The sequence below is a fragment of the Callorhinchus milii genome, unplaced genomic scaffold (genome assembly GCF_018977255.1).
Source record: "Callorhinchus milii isolate IMCB2004 unplaced genomic scaffold, IMCB_Cmil_1.0 Scaffold20, whole genome shotgun sequence".
NCBI lineage: Eukaryota > Metazoa > Chordata > Chondrichthyes > Chimaeriformes > Callorhinchidae > Callorhinchus > Callorhinchus milii.
Window position 1 is genome coordinate 12,011,148 of NW_024704761.1, and position 24,450 is coordinate 12,035,597.

General features: G+C 48.5%; 2 protein-coding genes across 3 annotated transcripts; one reads left to right on the plus strand and one right to left on the minus strand.

The window, feature by feature from the left end:
- Positions 1–9,813: 9,813 nt before the first annotated feature.
- utp18 (UTP18 small subunit processome component) lies at positions 9,814–19,855 on the minus strand. Of its 2 annotated transcripts, none has more exons than XM_007909168.2 (14): positions 19,708–19,855; positions 18,528–18,658; positions 17,954–18,049; positions 17,080–17,168; positions 16,737–16,819; positions 15,652–15,777; positions 15,302–15,476; positions 14,796–14,896; positions 13,939–14,029; positions 12,434–12,557; positions 11,586–11,760; positions 10,722–10,864; positions 10,191–10,226; positions 9,814–9,980 (listed from the first exon to the last, which is right to left on the minus strand). In XM_007909168.2, exons 1-13 carry the CDS (start codon positions 19,822–19,824, stop codon positions 10,202–10,204), a joined length of 1,476 nt encoding a protein of 491 aa, XP_007907359.2. In that variant the 5' UTR covers positions 19,825–19,855; the 3' UTR covers positions 9,814–9,980; positions 10,191–10,201. The 2 variants fall into 2 exon arrangements, with proteins under 2 accessions (XP_007907359.2, XP_007907358.2); XM_007909167.2 differs by having other exon boundaries at positions 18,528–18,661.
- A 278-nt stretch (positions 19,856–20,133) lies between these two features.
- Positions 20,134–24,234, plus strand: LOC103188966 (nucleoside diphosphate kinase-like). The gene is made up of 5 exons (NM_001292954.1): positions 20,134–20,156; positions 21,183–21,327; positions 23,202–23,303; positions 23,525–23,637; positions 23,999–24,234. Exons 2-5 carry the CDS (start codon positions 21,199–21,201, stop codon positions 24,114–24,116), a joined length of 462 nt encoding a protein of 153 aa, NP_001279883.1. The 5' UTR covers positions 20,134–20,156; positions 21,183–21,198; the 3' UTR covers positions 24,117–24,234.
- The last annotated feature ends 216 nt before the right edge of the window (positions 24,235–24,450 follow it).

Below are 24,450 nucleotides of genomic sequence, written 5' to 3' on the forward strand. Positions count from 1 at the left end.
TGTGCATGCGTGTGTACTTTTGAGTGTATGTATGCGTGTGTTTATGTGTGTGTACATGTGTATGTATGTGTGTGTATGCGTGTGTGTGTGTAAGTGTGTGTGTGTCTGTACGTGTGAGACGGGGCAGAGAAAGTAGACTTGAAAGCATGTTTGATGAGAGTGAGAGAGAGAGTGAGAGAGAATGAGAGAGTGAGTGTGACAGAGAGTAAGAAAAGCAGAGACCAGCAGTGACCAATTTTCTATTGCTGTCCTCAATTTTCAGCCCCGGAGAAGGGTGACAACACTCGGGCTACACAGACACACACACACACAGACCCACCACACACACACACAGACACACAAAGACCCCCCCCACACACACACACAGAGACACACACACAGACACACACAAACAGACACACACACAGAGACACATAAAGACCCCCCCCCACACACACAGAGACACACACACAGACACACACACACACAGATACACACACACAGACACACACACACAGACCCAGACACACAACAACAACAAGATTGCATTTATAGAGCGCCTTTCACGTCGGGAGGATATCCCAAAAAGCTGGACAGTTGGATCGGGTCCCCAGCAGTGGGGAAATGGTCAGGGTGAGGGGAGGGAAGGGAGGGAGCGAGGAGGGGGTAGAGAGTCGAGAGCGGAGCTGAAGGCACGGTTGAAGAGAAAGGCCTTGAGACCCGTCTTGAAGGAGGAGAGGGAGGAAGCGGCGAAGGCACTGGGGATGGAGTTCCAGAGCCTCGGGGCTGAGAGGCTGAAGGCCACCGATGATAGGGCGGTTGGGGCGGGGGATGTGGAGCAGACCGGAGCCAGAGGAACGGAGGGTACGGGCAGGTAAATAGGGGGATAGTAGGTTGGAGAGGTAGGAGGGAGCGAGGCCGTGAATGGCCTTGTAGGTGAGGATGAGGATCTTGAATTCGACACACACACACAGAGACACACACACACAGAGACACACACAGAGACACACACACACAGACACACACACACAGAGACACACACACACACAGACACACACACACAGAGACACACACACACAGAGACACACACAGAGACACACACACACAGAGACACACACACAGAGACACACAGACACACACACAGAGACACACACACACAGACACACAAACAGAGACACACACACAGACACACAGAGAGACACACACACAGACACACAGAGAGACAAAGAGTGACCCAAGTTTCCGCTTTAATACATTGATGTTTTCTGACGTGAGGACAGTTCCCACAGTGAAGCTCTTGAAACTCATCCTAACTCCGTGTGTGAGAAGCTCCTGAACCACGAGGCCATGTGTTGCCGTTGATGTCTTGTGTTTTGGACTCAGTGGAAGCAGCCGTGGATTTCACTGAGGAACGAACTCAGTGATTCGAGACTGGGGTGAGTTTTGGCCACAAAACACAGTCACTACACTTTCCAGTGTGTCCTGCGAAGTGATTTGAGACGTCTCGATGATGTGATAATGCACTGTATTTAATGCAAGGATTATTATTATGATTAATACTGGATGCGAGGTGTGGGAGGCTGTGATTGCGGGGGTCTCGGCCCCGGGTAGGGGGAAGGGGAGGGGGGGGGAGAGGATGGGGTGGAGGAGGAGGGGAGGGGAGGGGAGTGGAAAGAGGAGGTGGGGATGGGAGGGGAGGAGAGGAATGGGGGTGTAATGGGTTGGAGATGCCAACACTCACAGCCATGTGCCTGGGTCTGCTCTCGCTGGTGCTGAGCACAGGAACAGATCGATTATTTATACAGCCTCCGAGTCATTTAATTCCCTTTTTTAGGTTAATAAATAGACTAAATCTGGAGTCCTATAGCTCAGTGGTTAGAGCACTCCTTTGCAAGTGAGAGACCTGAGTTCAATCCCCGGGGGGTCAGGGCCAAACCTCGGGCAAGTTTCCTTACTCCACACAGAGCCTAATAATAATCCCTCCAAAACCAACAACAATAATAAATTGGTCATTTTCAATCTACGACTGTTTGTGGGACATTGCTGTGCGCCATTGGCTGCCGCATTCGCCCACAAATATACAGTCAATGCACTTTACAGTGTGTTCTGTGAAGCGCTTTGGGACGTCCTCCCGACGTGAAAAGCGCTATATCAAATGCAAGGATTATTATTATTATTAAATCGTGGGCATTGTGTGGTACCCGGTGTGTAGTGTAGTGAACAATAATCTCATTGAACAATAATCTCATTTGTCTCTCACACACACACTCACCATCACTCTCTCACTATCACTCTCTCACACACACTCACCATCACTCTCTCACTATCACTCTCTCACACACACTCACCATCACTCTCTCACTATCACTCTCACACACACTCACTATCACTCTCTCACTATCGCTCTCTCACACACACTCACTATCACTCTCTCACTATCACTCTCTCACACACCCTCACTATCACTCTCTCACTATCACTCTCTCGCACACACTCTCACCATCACTTTCTCACACACACTCTCACCATCACTCTCTCACTATCACTCTCTCACACACACTCTCACCATCACTCTCTCACTATCACTCTCTCTCACACACACTCACCATCACTCTCTCACCATCACTCTCACACACACTCTCATCATCACTTTCTCACACACACACTCACCGTCAATCTCTCACTCTGACTCACTGTCTCTCAATTTCGCTCTCTCTCTCATTCACATTCTCTCTCTCTGTCTCGCGCTCTTCTGAAACATGCCTCTTCAAACATGTCTTCAAGTCTTGTTCCCCTTCACCATCACCCTGTCATGTACACACATACACATGCATACATACACGCATAATATATACGCATGCACGTAGAGATGCACACGCACTTGTATCTGTAACCTCTGAGCGATGCCTTCAGTCCCGCTTGTCCGGCTCGGGGACGTGATGGGCTGTGTGTACAGTAACAGCCTGTTATAGCCTGACATTAATCTGATCCGCTCGGTGGCTGAGATCATTTCCACTCTGGGGACGGCCAGGATGTTGGTGTGGAATTCCCACTAAAACTCTCCTGAATTGTTTCTTTACAATAAACTGCACAACAGGATGTCACTGCCAGGGCCACATGTCTGATTGTTATTAAAGACAGGAATTGTTCTGTGTTGCCTCCAATCACAGCAATGCGTTTCCTGTCAACTACTAGCAGGCGACCCACAGTGTAGAGGAGCTTTACTGTGTCTCTAACCCTGACCTGGGAGTGTGGACGCACAGTGTAGAGGAGCTTTACTGTGTCTCTAACCCTGACCTGGGAGTGTGGACGCACAGTGTAGAGGAGCGTTACTGTGTCTCTAACCCTGACCTGGGAGTGTGGACGCACAGTGCAGAGGGAGCTTTACTGTGTCTCTAACACGTGCTGTCATTGACTTGGGAGTGTTTGATTCAGACAGGTGTAAGAGATGAGGTGTTTCTTTCTCAGTGCTGATGTCCCTCATGTTGATGATCATAAAAAATCAAAAAATTAAAGGGAAAGTAACGTTTGCGCTTTAAATAGTTAATAAGCGAGTTGTGAACATCTTCCTCTCTGAATAGTTGAAATGCCCTCAGGCTGTCTGGTAGGAACATTCTCCGTCTCCTGCTAACAATTCATCACTTTTATGATTAAGTCTCTTTTACACATGGCAGATCAGTTGTAACACCACGAGCCAGTGAGGCTGAATTTCTTGCATAAATGGTGAAATCTCTTCCCGGACAGAACCTAAATTATTCAGTGGCTGAGCTTATTTAGGGGCTTATTTAGTGACACCAGCTCCTCTGTGCCTGGAATTACCTCCTTCAGTCTCCAACTCTCTCTCTCTCTCCCCACAAACACTCTCTCTCTCTCTCTCCCTACGTGCTCTCTCTCTCTCTCGCTGCCCCCCTCCCTCTCTCTCTCTCTTTCTCTCTCGCCTTCTCTGTGTTCTCTCTGCTTCCCCTCACTTTCCCCCTCTTTCCCTGAGTTCTCTCCCCACTGTACTCTCTTTCTCTCTCTCTCCATCCCTGTGGTCTCTCTCCCCCTGCTCTTTCTCTTCCAACCCCCGCGCTCTCCCCCACAGGCTCTCTCTCTCTCAAGTACGAGTCCTGGACTGTGTGCCAGACTAGTTGCTGACCTGAATTCTAACAGCTTCAGCCTTGTTCTCTGCGATATTAGCTGCCAAACTAATTACCTTCCCATTCCCCCACTCTGCTGCGTGGCCAGTTAGACAGAAACATAACATAAGAAGATAAGAATTTGCTGTTGAAAGAAGACCAAGGTCCATCTCGTTCGCCTTCCACTGTCCTGACAGTCGTTGACATGTTGTGTCCCAAACTATACACGGTATCTCCAGGTATTATTTTCTAGCAGAAATCCATCTAATTTGTTCTTGAAACAAATCACATTTTCTGCTGCCACCGTCTGTCTTCAGTACTCTCTTACTGAAGTAGTGTTTCCGCAGATTTGTTCTGAATTTACCCTCTTCAATTGCAGGCCGTGTCCTCTGGTCCTACTGTTCAGTATAAGATAAAACTGCGTATCATCGTCTACGTTATCTTGTCCCTTCAGAATCTTAAAGATCGCCATCATATCATCCTCAACCTCTCCACAGCAAACACAGCAAACCCACAGCCAAGTCACTGGGGACAGAGATGGTCAGTGTGTGTTGGTGGGGGGGAGGGGGGTCAATGTGGGGGGAGCAGTGCATGGGGGGGGCAGTGTGTGGGGGTCAGTGTGTGGAAGTCAGTGTGGGGGGGCAGTGTGTGGAAGTCAGTGTGGGGGGGGGTCAGTGTGTGGGTATCAGTGTGGGGGGGCAGTGTGTGGAAGTCAGCGGGGGGGGGGGTCAGTGTTGGTGTCAGTGTGGGGGGGCAGTGTGTGGAAGTCAGCGGGGGGGGGGTCAGTGTGTGGGTGTCAGTGTGGGGGGGGCAGTGTGTGGGTCAATGCATCGGGGAACAGTGGGGTGGGGGGAAGTCTGGATAGCCAGTGTGGTGGAGCTGTGTGTGGGGGACAATTTTTGGGGTGCAGAGTGGGGGGGACAGTGTGGAGGGGGGGGCAGTGTGGTCCAGACAATGTCAGTCCCTTGATTCTCTCCATTGACACGGGCCCAGGCTGACTGTTTGACTTTGAGATAAGGCTCAGGTCGGTGTCAATTGAGAGACACAGAGAAAGAGACACACACACAGACATAGAGAGAGACATATACAGACATAGAGAGCACAGAGAGAGAGACACAGAAAGCGACAAAGGAAGACATAGAGCGACAGAGCGAGATGCACACAGAGAGAAATCCACACAGACACAGAGAGACACAGAGTGAGACACACACATGCGGAGGCACACGAGATAGGGAGAATGTGAGAGAAGAGAATCTATGTGGTGAATAATGCAGAAACCAGGGTCCTCTGGGACAGTTGAATAGATGGAATGTTCTGGAAGCCACTGGTTAATTTCCATTGACGATGTTGTGTTTGATATTGGAGTTGAAAACGCTGCAGGTTTGACTGACTGACTGACAGCTCAGCTCTAAGAAGCTTTCCTCAGGAGCCCATCCACCCACAGGGCTTACATTTGGCCAATAAACCATTGGATATAACAGTGTCCTGCAAGCCAGCCAAGCGGCAGACAGTCTGAGGCTAAAACCGAGAGAGAGAGAGAGAGAGAGTGATTGGGGGAGGGAGAGATACAAAAAGTCTGTTAGAAGGTATTCCAAGATGTTCTGTATCCTTGGCAACAATAAGCCACGTTTTATTGATGAGAAGCAACATCAATTAAACTTGTAGTGGAAATGAGCCAAAAAGAGAGAAAGACAGAGACAAGGGGAGGAAATAATGGATTGAGGGTTGTTCCCACCTCCGCACTCCCCCCCCCCCCCCCCATCACCCCCATCACCCCTTTGCGATCCATATGCAGTACAGGTGGGGTTGGGGGGGAGAGAGGGGGGAATGGAGGCAGATGAAGTTTAATGTGGAGCAATACAAAGTGATGCATTTTGAGAGGAAGAATGAGGAGAGGCAATATACGCTGATGGGACAATCTTACAGGGGGTGAAGGGACAGAGAGACCTGGGGGTCATATAGTAAATGTTTGAAGGTGGCCGGACAGGCAGATAGAGCTGATAAAAAAGCATATGGGACACTGGGCTTTATAAATAGGGCATAGAATACACAAGTCAGGAAGTTAATAATAATAATAATCCTTGCATTTGATATAGCGCTTTTCACGTCGGGAGGACGTCCCAAAGCGCTTGTTATGATGAAGTTATGATGAAGTTATGATGAACCTTTATATAAAACACTGGTTAGACCTCAGCGAGAGACTGTGTTCAGTTCTGGGCCCCACACTTTATGAAGGATATCAAGGCATTGGAGATTGACCAGGAAGGTACCAGGAATGAGGGCCTTCAGTTATCAGGAGAGGCCGGAGAAGCGAGGATTATTCTCTTTAATGTGCTGGGAGGATCTCAGCTGTGTTTCAACAACAACAACTTGGATTTATATAGCACCCTCCATACCGGAAGGCATCTCAGAGCGCTTCGAGAAACCATTGGTTGTATGGTTATTTCACACACAGAGAGAGAAAGAGAGAGACTGGATCTAATCTCTGGATCCTGAAACCAGGAGCTGTTCACGTACCTGTCTCCCCCAGAGTCTCAGACTCAAGGTCGAAGAGACAGAGCAGCAGAACATTGAGTAAATCTGTCCGTAAATACAACATGAAGAAACGAGGATCCTGAGACCAGCGTCTCACACCAACCACACTCGGGACATGGAATCACAGTCTAAGCTGATCCTGCAGGGCAGCGTTGGGGGATGTGCTGTATTGTGGGAGGTGCCGTCCTTCAGATGAGACATTAAACCGAGGTCCTGTCTGCCTGTTCAGGTGGATGTTGAAGATCCTGTTTTCTCTCTCTCTCTCTTTCCCAGGGTCCTGGCTGACAATCCCCCAAAATATAAAATTAATCATTTATTTCATAGATTAACAGTTATGAGACATTATTGTGAGCAATTGGCCCGTCGTATCTACCTACAAATACAGTCACTCCATTTCATGGTAATTTCTGTGAAGCGCTTTGAGGGGTCCTTCCGATGTGATAGGACTCCAGCAACACCCAGCAGTATAATAATAATCCTTGCATTTGTTAACCAGCTAAAACCACACAGCTTACCATTGATGGCACTGTCTGGCAAGCTTTCTGGCTGCTTGTCCAGCTGGGACCACCCCTCCCATTAGGGCTTTGGCTGCAGGATTAACAGGAGCCGAGAGGGAGGATTCCCTGCCCCAAGTGACTTCTCTGTGCTTCCAGGTCCTGCCGATGTGTGGCCGGGCTGTGGTCATCAGTGAGTGCCCTGGGATATTCGCGAGAGGTTTAGTCAGAAAGTCACTCGTTGCCAAGTGATGTACAAGTTTGCTGTGAGCTTCACCCGACCTACACACAGCCCTTTCCTCGGCTCAATCCCATCCTGTCATTCAATCACTTTGTTTTAATCCTAAACAACTGAATCCTTATCCCCAGATCCTCACTGTGTAACTTATTCTTCCCAGGATCTCAAGACAGAGGATCTCCCCACCACCCCCCCACACTCCGCGCGCCCCCACACCCACCCACCCCACACGCCACCACCCCACACTCAGCCCACTCCCCTCCTCACACTAACCCCTCATTACACTCCCCCCTCACATCCCCCACCCTCGCACTCCCCCAACACACCCCTCACATCCCCCACCCTCGCACTCCCCCAACACACCCCTCACCCTCCCTCACACCCCCCTCCCTCTCTACACTCACACGTTGCTTTAATCACTTTAATTCCCCCAGTTTGACCTTTCCCTGAGCAGCAGTCGGGGGCGACTGAAACTTCTCTATAATTTTGTATTTAATATAAAGTGTTTCACATTGAAACTGAAACATCTCAAAAGGATTTTACAGAAAGTTACTTTGCAGCACAGCGTCAGTTATATGGATAAAAGTGTTATAGATGTTAAATCCAACCTCTCTTCCCAACACACACACACATCTGCTCACACACCTTCCTACACACACACGCTCAAGACATCAGCACATCCAGCTTTAAACATTAACCTTTAATCAGTGAGCTATCTTTTGATTATAAATTGATGAATACCTCATAAATAAACTATTAGCAACTGATGAGGAGATTCCATCATTAATCGGGGGAGGAAAGAGCTTGGAGCAGTGAGGTGGTAGAAATACATCGTTGTGAACGGCATTTAATCTGATGTCTTTGTAACATGACTTGACCCTGTTCAAGCTTGTGGTTGTACTTCCTCTTCGTTCATCGGTCACCTCCCCCCTCTCCAGCATCTTGCTCCGCCATTGTCAAGCGTTCTCAGACGCTATCCTGCGTAAGGGACACTGTGTAATTGCAAGTTGTTGCTGTGAAAGTTAGATGGGAAAGAGAAAGGCGAGGCTGAGAGCGAGCGAGGCTGAGAGTGAGCAAAGCTCAGGGTGAGAGGCTGAGAGTGAACGAGGCTGAGAGTGAGTGAGTGAGGCTGAGAGCGAGCGAGGCTGAGAGTGAGCCAAGCTCAGTGTGAGAGGCTGAGAGTGAACGAGGCTGAGAGTGAGTGAGCGAGGCTGAGAGTGAGCCAAGCTCAGTGTGAGAGGCTGAGAGTGAACGAGGCTGAGAGTGAGTGAGCGAGGCTGAGAGTGAGCAAAGCTCAGTGTGAGAGGCTGAGAGCGAGCGAGGCTGAGAGTGTGAGAGGCTGAGAGCGAGCGAGGCTGAGAGTGAGCCAAGCTCAGTGTGAGAGGCTGAGAGTGAACGAGGCTGAGAGTGAGTGAGTGAGGCTGAGAGCGAGCAAAGCTCAGTGTGAGAGGCTGAGAGAGAATGAGCAATTCCCGCCAGGACAAAGGACAAGTTTCTTTGCTCCAAAGGCCCGATGATAAACCCTTGAAAAAAAACAATAAATCGCTCTCAATCCATGTAGATGCTGCTGTGTGCAATTGGCTGCCCCGCTTTGCCCACAAAATATACATTCACTTTGCAGTATATTCTGTAAATCATAAGGAGGCCATTCGGCCCATTGTGTCTGTGCCGGCTCTTTGAGGAGGTTCCCAAATCAATCCCACTCCCCCGCTGCTGCAGGGAGAAAGCCCCATCGAGTCTCCAGATCCCGCTGCTCCAACTCAACATCTGTGCAAGCCCAGCTCACACTTCACACGTGGAACGTATCCCAGGTGTGACTACAGCTCATGTGTGCAGGCACACAGCACCCACACACTGCTATTATGTACACAGCAGCTTACTCTAGAACACACTAACACAACTCAAACGGCACACAGTCGAGTGAAAGCATCAAACCAAGACTTGTCTTGGGAATCAAAGCATAAAGTAGGATGACGGAGGCGTGCTGTGGTTTCACGGTCGATACAATGAGTGCATTCCAGGAAGAGAGGGTTTGCATTTCTGTTCCTGTTACAATCAGCTGAGCTGAGCTCCACACTCTCTCACAGGCTGCTGCCACCTGCCGCCATTTCAAAATCAGCTCCTTTTCCAAATGACATTGCAATGTCACTAATTGTATTATCAGCACGAGGCCTGAATTAATTATAGATTTAATTACACTCAGTGTAATTTACTATTTTGTATAAATTATAAACTTTTAATATATCACACTTTGATTGTCAGTTTTAAATGTTTGACATTAATAAAATCCCCAGAATATCTTAAGAGTTATTCAGATATGTGCATATGAAGATTAACAGGTGTTCTGAGTGTGTATCTGCCCTTACACAGGGCTCAGTGACAGTTACACTGCGTATATCTGCCTTTACACAGGGCTCGTGGTGTTAGGAGTGGCCACACAGGAAAGGTGCACGTTTACAAAGCTTTTAATGAACTGAACATCAAGCGGAGGAAAGCAAAAAAGATATTGTAAACTTCAATAAAGCAAAGTCTTGCTAATTGCTGAGGCGATGCCCTGGAAGGTTTCATTTATCCAGTCACTTCTGAAGGTAAAACGTCCACTCGCTCCACCTGTGTCTGCAAATAAAAAGCACTGCACGTTAACGCTATTCCTGAGAAGCAACAGCTCCATTGCCATCAGCTCCTCAAGCTGCTTTACTTCCTGTGAGTCTGACAGCATTTCCCATGTTACAGCTGCGGGCGGCCAGACTCTCGTGCACAGTGAGTGCCTAACTCCGCGCCCCCAGCAAACTCACACTCTCAGCAACGTAAACAAACAGAACTCACCGACACGTGGCTCAGAAGTCCTTATAGTGGTTCAGTCTAGGAGAAGAGATATCATTAGAACAATAATAACAATAATGATCCTTGCATTTGATACAGCGCCTTAACAAATCGTTGAGACTTCTCAAAGTGCTTCACACGATATACAGTAAAGTGGAGTGACTGTATATTTTGTAGAAGAAACGCAGCAGCCAATTGCGCACAGCAGGGTCCCACACACAGTCATGGATTGAGTGATCACACTTTTGAGTTTTTTTTGAAGGGGTTATTACCCCAGGAAAGCGATCCGCCAATCGACTAACAACTGGATTCAACTGCTGGGTAAACAGAGGCGAGTGGAGTAAACTTGCCTAAGATTTTGCTCTGCCCGGGAATCCAGGCAAGTCCGCCAACCTCTACGCTATAGGACTTCCTGACAGGGAACCACTTGGAAGAGCAATGCCCAGTGGCAAATGAAATACATTCATAAACTGGTTTTAATTCTCACGTCACAGCAGCTGTACACTGGGGGCACTGCTCTCCTACATCACACACCTGTACAGCACAGCTCGGCCTTTGTTGTTTGCTACAGAGAAGAAGCCACCACGAGGAGAGAAATCCAGCGACTGAGTCATGTGGATGTGTTTCCGTCTCAAGTTGGGGAAGTTTGAGAACACGTTAAAGGAGGGAATGTGAACCTGCGAGAAAATCACACTGTTTAAAGGCAACCAGCACAGGTACTGATAACAATCTTACATTAGCTACACTCCAGGAGACTGTCACAGAGCTCAGACTCTTACAGCACAGAAGGAGGCCATTCGGCCCACCATGCCTGTACCAGCTCTTTGAAAAAGCTACCCAATCAGTCACACTATCCCATAGCCCTGCAAATGTTTCCTTTTTAAGTAACTATCCAATTTCCTTTTGAAAGCTATTATCATATCTGTTTCCACCAGCCTTTCAAGCAGTGCATTCCAGACAGTAACAACCCTCTAGGTAAACATTTTTCTCCTCTGGTTCTTTTTCCAATTATCTTAAATTTGTGGCCTCTGGTTATCGCCCCCCCCCCCCCCGCCAGAGGAAACAGTTTCTTCCCTATCTACTCATAATTGTGAACACCTCGATTAAATCTCCCTTCAATCTTCTCTGCTCTAAGAACAAGCCCAGTTTCTCCAGTCTCTCCACAAAACTGAAGTCCATCATCCCTGGTACCATCCTGGTAAATCTCATCAGCGCCCTCTCCAAGGCCTTGATATCCTTCTTCAAGTGCGATGCCCAGAATTACACACAATTCTCCAGCTGAGGCCTAACCAGCGGTTTGTAAAAGGTTCAACATAACCTGGTACATAAAGCTGCTCCCAGGATTAACTATACATGTCGTGACTGTTGGGAGAACAGGCTGGGGTACCACACACTTACCAGCCGCACGGCCTCGTCTGCTGCGTGAGAAGCAATAGCCAGGATCTCGGTGTTGGGGTTGAAGGCCAGCGCGGTGACCGCAGTGACCAGATTCATGACGGCCTTCAGGGGTTTGGGGTTCTTCTCTTGCAGACAGGAATTCTGGGAATAAATATTGACCACCCCGGAGCTGGACCTGTGAGAGCCACACACACAGCGCACAGCAATTCTTTAACCTTCTCATCACTGACAAGCAAAACTAACCAAACAGCAATGATAACAATAATATTCCTTGCATTTGATACAGCGACTTATCACGTCTTCGAGACGTCTCAAAGCGCTTCACAGGATAGACTGTAAAGTGAATTAACTGTGTATTTGTGGGCAAAATGCGGCAGCCAATTGCGCACAGCAGTGTCCCACAAACAGCTGTGGATTGAGTAACCAAATTATTATTCAAATTTTTTTTTGTTGATGGGATTACTGCCCCCGATAGTGATCCCCCAATCGACTTACTGTAAGTTCCTACTGCTGGGTAAACAGAGGCGTGTGGAGTAAGGAAACTTATCTAAGGTTTCGCCTCAGCCCAGGAATCAAGGCAAGTGTGCTAACCTATACATTTTACTCACAGATTAAAAAGGGAACAAGGCCTCACCCGAGTAGCCGAGAACCACAGGGAGTTTACAGTCAAGGAGGCTTTCCCCAACTTTCCTGGAGCCTCGATTCTGATCCCAAATCCCTGCTTCCTCCATTAGTATGTTTACTCAAGTATTTATCCACCTCCCAGACACAGCCCCGCCCTCCCAGACACAGCCCCGCCCTCCCAGACACAGCCCTCGCCCTCCCACAGCCAGAGACCAGTCACCCACCCGCAGGCCAGGTACTGGCTGTTGCATGACATGGCGATGCTCGTTCCATGCAGAGAGCCATCATCGACAAACCGATTGAGACACCTCCTGCTCCTCACATCCCAAACATACACATCGCCTCCATCTGCAGATACCAGCAACAGCAAACATCGGAGTTAGACAGCATCGGCCAACCTTCCACCTCAGTTTCTACTCCAGGAGCCAGGGTTGGCAGATGCAACAGTCAATAGTGATCAGGAATCAGGGCGCCATGTTGTAATCTCTGTTCAACATCAAAGTGTTGAACTTTAACACTCAAGAGTGGATAACGGCAGATCCCAAAACCCCAGTCAGCGCTCCTCCCCTCCTCCCCCCAACCCACAGCTTCTGCAAATCACCATTAAATGTCTTACAAATATCAGGCCCAGTTTGGTGGGACAATCATTCAGGAAGATCCCTGCTGGTTGTGACCTACAGCCACATAGAGCAGCCCATTCTTCCCATCATGCCATTTATTATATAGTTTGGGACATGACATGTGCAAGTGACTGCCAGGAGGTGGAATGTGAACTAGATGGATCGTGATCTTCTTTCGCCAGCAAATTCTTATGTCCTTATGTTCGTGTGCCACAGCTATTGCACAATAAAGACAGTGGATATTATAAAAACAGTGCTTTGCCTAAAGGAGACGAGAAGCTCCTCATTGTCAAGCCACAAACATCACCGGAATTTAACAGTAAACAAAAAAACAATTTGCTTAGCTCTTGGGGTGTGAAATGAACCTGAGCACTTATGTTCCAAGCACTTGTCCCGAGTTGTCAGAAATTGATTATTCTGTGAACTACAATTAAGGAAACATGGAAGCAAGGTGTTTGTACACACAGCAATCTTGAAGTCAAATCACTGTGTATTTTATTTAAACAACAGTGCATCAATTGCAATTCCACACAGCAAATTGAACAACATGAAGCGACACGTCTTTAAATTGGAATAGTCCCTGTGGACAGCTCCGTCACAGGCCTTGCTGGGGTGTATAAACAGGCCTGCTCCAGTGCTCTGCTTAAACTCAGTCTGACTCTGGGCTCAGAGTGTCTCTACATAAACAAGAAGCAATCCTTGCAGGTCTGTGCTGTAACACTCTAATGCCTCAAAGTGCTTCTCAGTTTATTACTGTCAAGTATAGTGGCTGTTTTTATAGGCACTAATCCCCAATCATGTCACAGGATCTCTTAACGTCCACCTGACCGAGGAAATGGACCTTGGATTAATATCTCATCCAAATGACAGCAACTTCAGACAAGGCAGCGCTCCCCAAGTACTGCACTGGAGTGTCAGCTTGGCATGTGAGCTCAAGCCCTAAAGTAAGACTTGAATCCACAACATTCTGGCCCAAAGTGGACACCAGGCACAAAAAAATGCAAAGAATTGCACGTAATATAGGTTTAAAGGGGACCGGACAGAGTCTGGCTGTAAATGCCCTGCCTGTCCCCACATTCTCAGCACAATTAATCCAGAAATCCGCTTACCGGAGTTTGTGTAGATTTTACTCCCGTCTGGAGAGAAAGTGGATGCAATGGCTTTGCCATTGACTTTCATACTGTTTATCCATTCCTTAGTCTGGAAGAGGTGGAATCAGAAAGAGAAGTTTCTATCAGTTAAGGGAAATCATTCACTCTTGTATGAAATGCATTCTGGACTAAAACGAGCTTGTGGCTTTACCTTGGCTACACTGGCAGCTCAGCAATGTGCTAACTGGACACGGATCCTCAGGGATTGTAAGATTTAATATGTTCATTTGCCAGACAAAGCTTTCAAAAAGGAATTGGATAGGTACTTAAAAAGGAATTTGCAGAGCTATGGAGTAAGAGCGGAGGAGTACGACTAATTGGATAGCTCTTTCAAAGAACCGGCACAGGCATGATGGGCCGAGTGGCCTCCTTCTGTGCTGTAATATTGTATGATTGGGACATCTCACTCCACAAACTTCCAGTGATTCCCATCACTGGGCTCCCTAACATGCAGTAATATTCTGTGGAGTGATGGGCGTTGTTCCCTTAAAATCTTAAAATTAGAGCTAGGCCATTTAGGAGTGAAATCAGGAGGCAGTTTTTCACCCAAAGTGTCGTGGAAATCTGGAACTCTCTCCCCAACAGGCTGTGGATGTTGGATCCAAATGTTGGATCCATTTACATTATCAAGACTGATATGGATAGCTATTTGTTAGTTCAGTGTATCGAGCAATATGGGCAAGGGCGGGTAATTGGAGTTGAGGTACAGATCAGCCATGATCTTATAGAATGGAGGAACAGGCTTGAGGGGCTCAATGGTCTCCTCCTATTCATATGTTCCCTCCCGCCATTAGGGAAGTGGTCTGGTGACGTACCTTCATGGAGAGCAGATGCAGGTAACCTTCAGCCCCCGTGAGCAGCAGGTAGGAGCCATCTGGAGAGACTTCAAATTTCCTAATGTGTCGTTCCTCCAACCCTGCCAACCGAAGAGGCACAAACAGGTTCATCACAAGTACAGCGGAGGTTATGAGCCAAATGGTTAGCGCACTGCCTCAGGCTGCTTCAGTCACCGAGTCACCAAGCAGAGAGAGAAACAGAGAGACAGTGGGAGAGAGAGTAAAGTAACCAAATGAGTGATAAGCAAAAATATTTCTGCCTCTCTCCTTTACAATTCCCTTCAGGTGGGAATCAAAGCTCTTTGGTGCAAAACACCACCTACAGGACCAACTCATCAGAGTCTCATTTACAGGCAAACTGTGACATTTGCAAAGGGTTAATAACTGGTTCCCTGGAATACTGGATCCTCCCAGACAGACTGGCTTCACACAAGTCAGAACAGAGGTCAGCAATGCCTCCCAAAGCAACACACTCAAGTCCTCACCTCGCACTCCACAGACGGGAAGGATCTTTCCAGCCATCATGTCGTACATGTAAAACATCTTGTTGCGGACACCAGTGGCTACGATCTGCTCTCCGTCCACAGTGAAACGCGCTTTGTACACAGGGAAGTGCTGCAGGCAGATACTCTGAATCTTCGGATTTGTCTTTCCATCAACCTGGAGAAGCACATGTGATCAGTGGCTGCCCACACCACATACACGGGCTGGCACACAGCACATACACTGGCCAGCACACACCACGTCCACGGGCTGGCACAACCGCACAAACATGGGCCGGCACACACCATGTACACAGGCCGGCATAAACGCACACAGACACAGCACTGAGTACCTGGAATAGTGAGATGGTCTGGTCCATCCCCGCAGTCATCACCACTTGGGCTGAGGGATGAAACTGGACTGTGGTTAGTCTGGTCTTGGATGGTCGCTCGTGATTGGCATCTAAACACTTCTTCACCTGTTGAGTAACATGTTCACAACCAATGAGAGGCCAGTGCGCGTGACATTCACACATCACCAGCAACAACCAGAGACACGAGCTGCTCGTATCTTTGGTGTCAACAAGTTGACATAAACTAGTTGTACAAGTTTCACACAGCGAGTTGTTGGGATCTGGAATGAATTGCCTGAAAGGCTGGTGGAAGCCGATTCAATAACAACTTTCAAGAGAGAAGTAGATAGATATTTGGGGAGGACAAGTTTGCAGGGAGAGAGTGAGGGAGTGGGATTAATTTGGATATCTCTTTTCAAAGAGCCGGCACAAGCACAATGCATGGCCTCCTTCAGTGTTGTATTATTCTATGATTCGATGAAGTTGGTACACTAGATGCCTCCGGTGAAAACGCCAGAGAAGATTAAGAGGAGCTTTAATAAGGGTCTTTAAAATTCAGAAGATTCAAAAGAACAAATCTTGAAAGATTCTTCCCACTGCTTGGTGAATTGGTACTAGGGACATAAACTCCGGAGTGTCCCTGGAGCAATAAGTTGAAACGCACTCACGTAGAGGGTTAGCAGAACATGGAACACTTTGTCACAAGCCACTGTTAAGATCGAGACCAGACCATTTAAGAAAGAATTGGATAAACATTTTAAGATAAACAACGACGATGACCTCATGCATTTATATAGCATCCTTTACGTGGGGTAGCTTCCCGGAATGCTTGAATGGCAACGGGAAAGAACAAGGACTTGGGATCATGGAGAGCAGGAGAGCACCTGGCTCCATGGTGGGAGCAAACACCGGCCAAGGCTCGATGGCATGTAAATGATTCTCATTGTCCACCCCTACTGACTAGGGACCTAAACATCCCCTCACTCACAAGGCACTGACAGAGGCTCAATCACAAGGTACATTCAAGGTACACAAGGCTCTAAAAGCACAGGCCGCGACACTTACTGCTGTTTGAGCTGCCTCACCTGTATAGTCCCTTTAGGAAGAGCTTCTGAGGCAGATACAAAATTCCCCGTTCTCCGCAGCAATTCATCCTCCTCCTCACTCTCTAATTATGAAAGAAAATATAATAATAACAGTCCATGCATTTGATATATAATGAGTAATTGATGCACTGGCCTACGGGTCAGTGCTCAGAATCCAAGATCTGAGAATCTACGGTTAATGAACCCACGATTAGATTACTCACTCCCAGCATCCATTACTCCCCGGGTGACATACATTGCTGTTGTAACTCCAGCAGTAAATAACTAGTGTGTAATGGTCTAGGCTTTGCAGGAAAGAACATGCTAGTCAGTAAGTAGTTACCGTCTCCTGAGCTGTGTGGGTCCTTTTTCCTTTTTCTCTTCTTCTCTATTTCCGCCCACACTGGCGTTCCTCCCATCGCTTTCTGGAATCTAGTGGAGACGAGGATACATTGGAATTAACCACCTCTACTCTCTAGATCCTGCCAGCACCTCACCCCTTACTCCAGGAAACATGCCATATACTCCAGGAAACATGCCTGTACTCTTCCACCTATCACCCATATCTTCACCCGACTCCACTGGCTTCCCATCACACAGAGGATACAATTCAAGATCCCAGACCTCACCTTCAAAGCCCTCCATGGCCTTGCCCCCCCCACCACCTCTGTGACCTGCTAATCCCCTACGATCCTGCTCGCTCCTTCCGCTCAACAGGCTCCACCCTGCTTTATGTCCCCCACCTCGCTCACCATTCCATTGCTGGGAGGGCCTTCAGCCACTCTGCCCCACCCTCTGGATCTCCATCCCACAGTCCCTCTTCCTCGCCCCCGCTAAGACCTGTTTCAAGACCCTGCTCTTCGACCATGCCTTCGGTCACCCTCCTTCCCCCACACTGCCCACCACGATCCCAACCCCCAGCTTGAGTCCGAAACTCTGATGGTCCAGCGCCTCGGGATGTCCTCCCGACGTGAAATGCACTAGTAATTTTGTTGTTATTGTTACTCTACCCTCTAATGGACAGCACCTGACAAAACAACCCTCTCCTAGCTCTGTGTTGCAGCGTCAGCCTACATAATAAATGCTGCCGCTGGGTCTAAACACAGAAACTTTCAACCCAGAGGCAAAAGTGGCACCAACTAGGCTAAGCTGACATTACCCTGCCTAATGTTGGCTACATTATGCCAGACATCCACTTTGTGTGATTTGATACGTACTGCTCCTTAAGCCTCTGCTGAAGCTGCTCTACGCTGAGGTTCTTTTCTGTGTTGCTTTTCTGTAAATCTTTCCGGAATCGATGCTTCATGTTCACCCTGCGAAGCAAAAGCATGTAACACGAATGAAGTTTTGAGAAAGGATAAGTACTCTCTCACTATTGAGGGTACTTTGCATTTGTCTTCACAAAAGAAGAGGATGCAGCCAATGCCACAGTATCGGAGGAGAGTGTAGAGAAATTGGATAATATAAGAATAAACTGAGAGGAGGCACTAAAAAGGTTGTCGGTGCTCAAGGGAGATAAGTCACCCAGTCTGGACAGGATGCATCCTAGGTTACTGAGGGAAGTAAGGGTGGAAATAACAGAAGCTCATATGTGTTTTATTCTGGTGTTGTGATGTATCTCGGCATACAAAAGTGTCTTTGGTTGAATTAAAAAAATAAGAGAAATGCAAGTCACAATCTTCACTACTTTTTTAATGTTACTGTTTGAAGTGTTCATTTATATTTGTTTGCAAACATTAAGCAAAAATAGAAAGACCCAAACATCTGCTCCCCCCAAGCGATCCCACTCACAGCTCCTCGGTGTCATCCTCTTCGTCCACCCATGCTGCCTTCTTGGCTGGAGGGAAACTGGACTTTGCCTCATTTTCCACCTCGGAGGCACTGGAATCATCATCATCCAACAGACCTCCACTCAGACCTCGCTGCTGTCCAAGATAACGAGGGGAAGGGTTAAAAAAATGTAACACAGACAAAAGTAGAATCACAACAGCTTCATTCTCAAAGCAAAAATAAATCCTTGTAAATCATTAAATCTGACAGCTGTCAGGCACTCCGGGCCATCGCTCCCACCACACTGTCTGAAAGTAAAGCCTACAACAACAACAACAACTTGCGATTACATAGCGCTCGATAGTGACGAACCACGACTCCGAGCCGGAGGGGGGGGAGGTCACCGTAGGCACTGGTTGAATAGGAAGCTCTTCAGGCTCGAGATGAAGATGGACCAAGGTGAAGGAATAGGGGGGGGTGCCCGGTGGGGGGGGGGGGGGGAGGTGCCGGGGGGGGTGAGAGGTGCCCGGGGGGGAGAGGTGCCCGGGGCGGGAGGTGCCTGGGGGGGGGGGGGGGGAGGTCCCCGGGGGGGGGAGGTCCCCGGGGGGGGGGGAGGTCCCCGGGGGGGGGGGGGAGGTGCCCGGGGGGGGGGTCCCCGGGGGGGGGAGGTGCCCGGGGGGGGGGTCCCCGGGGGGGGGGGAGGTGCCCGGGGGGGGGGGGGGAGGTGCCCGGGGGGGGGGGGCCCCGGGGGGGGAGGTGCCCGGGGGGGGGGGGTCCCCGGGGGGGGGGGGAGGTGCCCGGGAGTGTGGAGTCCTGTAGCTCAGTGGTTAGAGCACTCGCTTTGCAAGCGAGAGACCTGAGTTCAATTCCAGGCAGAGGGCAAAACCTTGGGCAAGTTTCCTTACTCCTCACAGAGCCTAATAATAATCCCTCCAAAACCAACAACAATAATAAATTGGTCATTTTCAATCTACGACTGTTTGTGGGACATTGCTGTGCGCAATTGGCCGCCGCGTTCGCCCTCAAATATACAGTCAATTCACTTTACAGTGTATTCTGTGAAGCGCTTTGGGACGTCCTCCCGACGTGAAAAGCGCTATATCAAATGCGAGGATTATTATTATTATTATAACAGGGCCCCTGGCCGGGCAGAGCCGCCCCCGCGCTACTACGGGGCCGGAGCGGAGCCGCGGGGCCTGACCTGCTGCCCGGCGCCCAGTCTGTGCAGGAACTGATCCTCGCCGCCGAACACCAGCTGCTCCAGGCAGTGCTCCGCGGCCGACATCTCCCCCAGCGCCTGGCGCTCAGCTCCCGCCATCTTCAGTCTGACCCCATCCACTTCCGGGTCACAGGGCGGCTGGGGGGGAAGCGGAAGCTGGACTGGACCACTCTGCGGGCAGGGAGGGAGGAGGCGGCGGGGTGTGTGGTTGGGTGGGACGGGGTTACCGCGTGGGGTGGGCGGGGATGGTGATGAGGATGGGAACCGAAGCTGGAGGCAAACAGTGAAGCGAAGCCGGGAGTTGGGGGTCGCGGTCTCTGTGTGGCCGGGAGCTGCTCCCCCCCCCCCCCCGGGCGGGAATGGGCAGCGCCACCACGCGCTTATAAACGCAGCTCGGAAACCGCCGGCCTCTCGCCGGCCGGAAACTGCAGGTGAGCGGAGCTGCTGCGGCGCTCTCTCTGCCCTTCACTCCCAAACCCACTCACATTCCCGCAGTTCGTGTAACTTGTTTACTTGTAAAACAGCCCAAGGAATGTTTACACAGCGAGTTGTTGGGATCTGGAATCATTGCCTGAAAGGACAGAGGAATCCGATTCCATAACAACTTTCAAGAGAGTAGATCACTATTTGGGGAGGACAAGTTTGCAGGGCTATGGGGAGAGAGAGCGGGGGAGTGGGGTTGATCAGGGCTATGGGGAGAGAGCGGGGGAGTGGGGTTGATCAGGGCTATGGGAGAGAGCGGGGGAGTGGGGTTGATCAGGGCTATGGGGAGAGAGTGGGGGAGTGGGGCTGATCAGGGCTATGGGGAGAGAGCGGGGGAGTGGGGTTGATCAGGGCTATGGGTGAGAGAGCGGGGGAGTGGGGTTGATCAGGGCTATGGGGAGAGAGCGGGGGAGTGGGGTTGATCAGGGCTATGGGGAGAGAGCGGGGGAGTGGGGTTGATCAGGGCTATGGGGAGAGAGCGGGGGAGTGGGGTTGATCAGGGCTATGGGGAGAGAGCGGGGGAGTGGGGTTGATCAGGGCTATGGGGAGAGTGGGGGTGTGAGGTTGATTTGGAATCTCTTCAAAAAGCCGGCACAGACACGATGGGCCGAATGGCCTCCTTCTGTGCTGTATAATTTGATGTTTCACCCACAAAACATAGTCACTACACTTCACAGTGTAGCCTGTGAAGAACTTTGAGATGTCTGGATAACGTGATAAGACGCTGTGTCAAATGCAAGGATTATTATTATCGTAAAATTCTGGCGCCAGCTGATGAGTTGCAGGAAGGGATCCGCTGAGGTTGCAGTTGGTCACCATATGGTCCATCTGCTTCCTGCGCCGAGTGAACACACTGCCTCCAGGTGGCCCTGGGTGTGAGATGTGCAAGAGGGGAGGATATGGTGACATATTTTGCTAAAAGTTGCCTCTTGTGCAGTTGATGTAATTTTCTGTGTTAATGCTGTTGTACGTAGGATCGAGCCCAACACCATGGCAGAAAACAAGGAAAGAACTTTCATCGCTATTAAGCCAGATGGTGTCCAGAGGGGGCTTGTTGGGGAGATTATCAAACGCTTTGAACAAAAGGGATTTAAACTCGTCGCAATGAAGTTTCTTAAAGTAAGTGACAATGATGTGCAAAGAAAATATGTAAAGATTTTGGGGACTGAATTAAATGAATATTATGTCTATTTGCTGGCAGCCTATGTTTGAGCAAGAGTGTATCCAGTGAAGAGCATGCTTATCCTATTTACACCCCAGGGAACTGCAATTACACACGTGTGTGATTATGTAACTTCACGCATAATATATTTCACTGTACGACAGTAATAATATAACTGAACTACCTGATCCCTCCGGCTCTTTTCCTATTGCTTTGCGTGCTTCCTGCGGAGGCCGTATAGAGAGTAACGGGAAGGGAGTGGGAGGAATGAATCAGTGCAGACTGGAAGAGAGTGACTCAAGAATAAATAGAAAAATGTGCTACATTTCTATACATAAATACTAAATTTATGAAACCTGGGCTTTGTCTAATAGGCTCCAATAGTGTTATCCTGTATTTAAATTGCAAAAAAAGTAATTTTGTATAGTTTTGTTTCTGTGCCTAATTCCCTGGGGTGATCCAGTCCTGGTAACTGAGTGAGAAAGCACTCTTATTCGATCAAAAGGTTATTTACACGAGCTCAAATGCTTTAGAACCACAATCGGCTTATTGGTGGAGTTTAGCCTGGCTGCGGGGAGAGTTCTAGCTTTCCAGGAACAGCAACTGGTACTTTGTGTTGAGCAGCTACTTGCAGATTACAGAATAATCCGTGTATTCTTGTCTGAGGCTTCTTGTAGAGCTTAATTTGAAATGAAGATTTTGAAATCTTAAAAGTAAGGTAGCATATGTCATCTTGCTGGAAACTGGGTGGATAATAACAATAATAATAATAATCCTTGCATTTGATATAGCGCTTTTCACGTCGGGAGGACGTCCCAAAGCGCTTCACAGAATATACTTTAAAGTGAGTTGACTGTATATTTTGTGGGCGAACGCGGCAGCCAATTGCACACAGCAATGTCCCACAAACAGTCGTGGATTGAAAATGACCAATTTATTATTGTTTTTGGTTTTGGAGGGATTATTATTAGGCTCTGTGTGGAGTAAGGAAACTTGCCCGAGGTTTCGCCCTCTGCCTGGAATTGAACTCAGGTCTCTCCCTTGCAAAGCGAGTGCTCTAACCACTGAGCTACAGGACTCCACAGGATAGTCTTGACCTACTGGCTCCTCCTGTAACAGCTTTTCTCCAGTGCATACTACTACTTTATATCTATGTCTTAGTTGCAATATGTAGACACATTTGGCAGCTAATCTTAATAAGCAATGTCTGGCTACAGCAGTGAGGGCAGTGGCCAATGATGGCTGAAATATGGATGAGCAAGTACAGAGTAGATGTAAACAGCCCAAGGAATGAGAGTGCAACGAATGGGAGTGAATCCCATTTTTTTTTCCCTGGATGGTAGCTGGTGTCCCTGCTGTTGCTGCTCTGTTGGTAATCAGTTGTACAGAAGTGGTTGCTGCAATGAATAGAAGGAAGGTCTGTCACTCACCCACACAAGCTCAGCTGGGAGCTGTACATGCAGTTTGCAGAGTCATCCTGATGCTTTCATCTGTTGAGCTTCCTTTTTGGTCTTATTTGGTAACTAAATCTGAACTGATCTGTGTTTTATGCGCTGCCCACATTGATTAATAGGTTACAGACTAGGGTGAAACAGGAAATTGACAGCTTTACGTCTGTTGTCTGATGCCTGTCATGCTTATGAAGTAAGGATCTTGGTGGTGTGAAATGGGTGTGTTGATATCCAATGCTCCCAGGTGCACCACAGGTGAGAAACTTCCAGACAATATAGTATAAAATAAAACTGTTTCTGTTTGATCAAGTAGGGTTTGAAATTCTCCCAATGATGAACCTGAGTTACTTTAAAGGCTGATCTATAACCTTTTTCCCCAGGCTTCAGAACAGTTGCTGAAAGAACATTACATCAGTCTGAAGGAGAGGCCATTCTACAATGGTCTGGTTAAGTACATGAGCTCAGGCCCTCTTGTTGCAATGGTAAGTGAGGTATTGAATGCTGGGAGGGGGAGAGGAAATGAGGTGTTGAATGCTAGGGCTGGGGTGAGAAACAGGCAGTTGATGTTTGGAGCAGCTTATACTTGGATTCCAGATGTGTTCAAAGCTTTGCATCTGGAGTGCCTTTGGATGATATTGTTGAGGGGGATTATTTTGTTCTGGTGGAATGTATTACTATAATGTAATGTGTTCTCCCATCACAGGTTTGGGAGGGCCTTGATGCAGTGAAGACTGGCCGAGTTATGCTGGGAGAAACCAACCCTGCGGACTCTAAGCCTGGTACTATTCGTGGAGACTATTGTATTCAGGTTGGCAGGTGAGTTCCATTCTGAACTGTGTATGTGTTACACAAAGTCTTAGCTATTAGTACGTAGGTGCTGATTGGATACAGGTATGTGGAGTAGATTGAGGAAAGATTGAGAACCTAACCAAGGCTGGTCTTGATTGGAAGGATGTCAGAGAGGTGGCACTCAGAATAGCAGGATGGGGCAGTGTAGATAGCTTTACCCTATCAAATCTGTTCAGTGCTTCGCATAAGAGTGCTGGTTCCTCCTTAGGTACATAATAGCATTTTGCAGACTGTCCTGAGTAGAATGTTAAAGTGCAGCAGAGGATCTTGTGGAATGAACAGCAGGGGAGTATAGATAATGTATAACTGAAATCTGATTTTGTTGCAGGAACATAATCCATGGCAGTGACTCTGTGCAAAGTGCACAGACTGAGATTAACCTTTGGTTCAAGCCTGGGGAGGTGGTGAATTACCAGCAGTGTGCTCAGCCCTGGATTTATGAGTGAATGTGCAGAGCTTCCTCCACTTGTCCTAATCATTCATGTTGACTGTCTATACATTCATTTATCATGTAAACATTCCAAACTAGGCCAATTGCCATTAAATAAAAGCATGTTTTCTTCCAGTACATTGTGTGGTGGGCAGGGACACAGACACAGGCACTCACTGCACTTGGTAAAGTGGGAGTAAAACAGTTACTTGGATTCTTAATTAAAACCACATTGCTGGGATTGTGGGTGTGGATGTCGACGGGCAAAACTGCTGGTATGGAGCAATAGTAACAGTGAGCTGCTGCTCAGTCATGCCATTATACGAGCAATGCCTCTCAGAAGCTGAGCT

Excerpts from the sequence above, each read along its gene's own strand:
- utp18 (XM_007909167.2), bottom strand. The coding sequence starts at position 19,824 with ATGGCGGGAGCTGAGCGCCAGGCGCTGGGGGAGATGTCGGCCGCGGAG. Across the intron at positions 18,662-19,707 it reads GACTGGGCGCCGGGCAGCAG|CAGCGAGGTCTGAGTGGAGG; the intron begins GTCAGGCCCCGC and ends TATCTTGGACAG. Across the intron at positions 10,865-11,585 it reads CAGACGAGGCCGTGCGGCTG|GTTCACATTCCCTCCTTTAA; the intron begins GTAAGTGTGTGG and ends ATTTTCTCGCAG.
- LOC103188966 (NM_001292954.1), top strand. The coding sequence starts at position 21,199 with ATGGCAGAAAACAAGGAAAGAACTTTCATCGCTATTAAGCCAGATGGT. Across the intron at positions 21,328-23,201 it reads TCGCAATGAAGTTTCTTAAA|GCTTCAGAACAGTTGCTGAA; the intron begins GTAAGTGACAAT and ends CTTTTTCCCCAG. Across the intron at positions 23,304-23,524 it reads CAGGCCCTCTTGTTGCAATG|GTTTGGGAGGGCCTTGATGC; the intron begins GTAAGTGAGGTA and ends CTCCCATCACAG.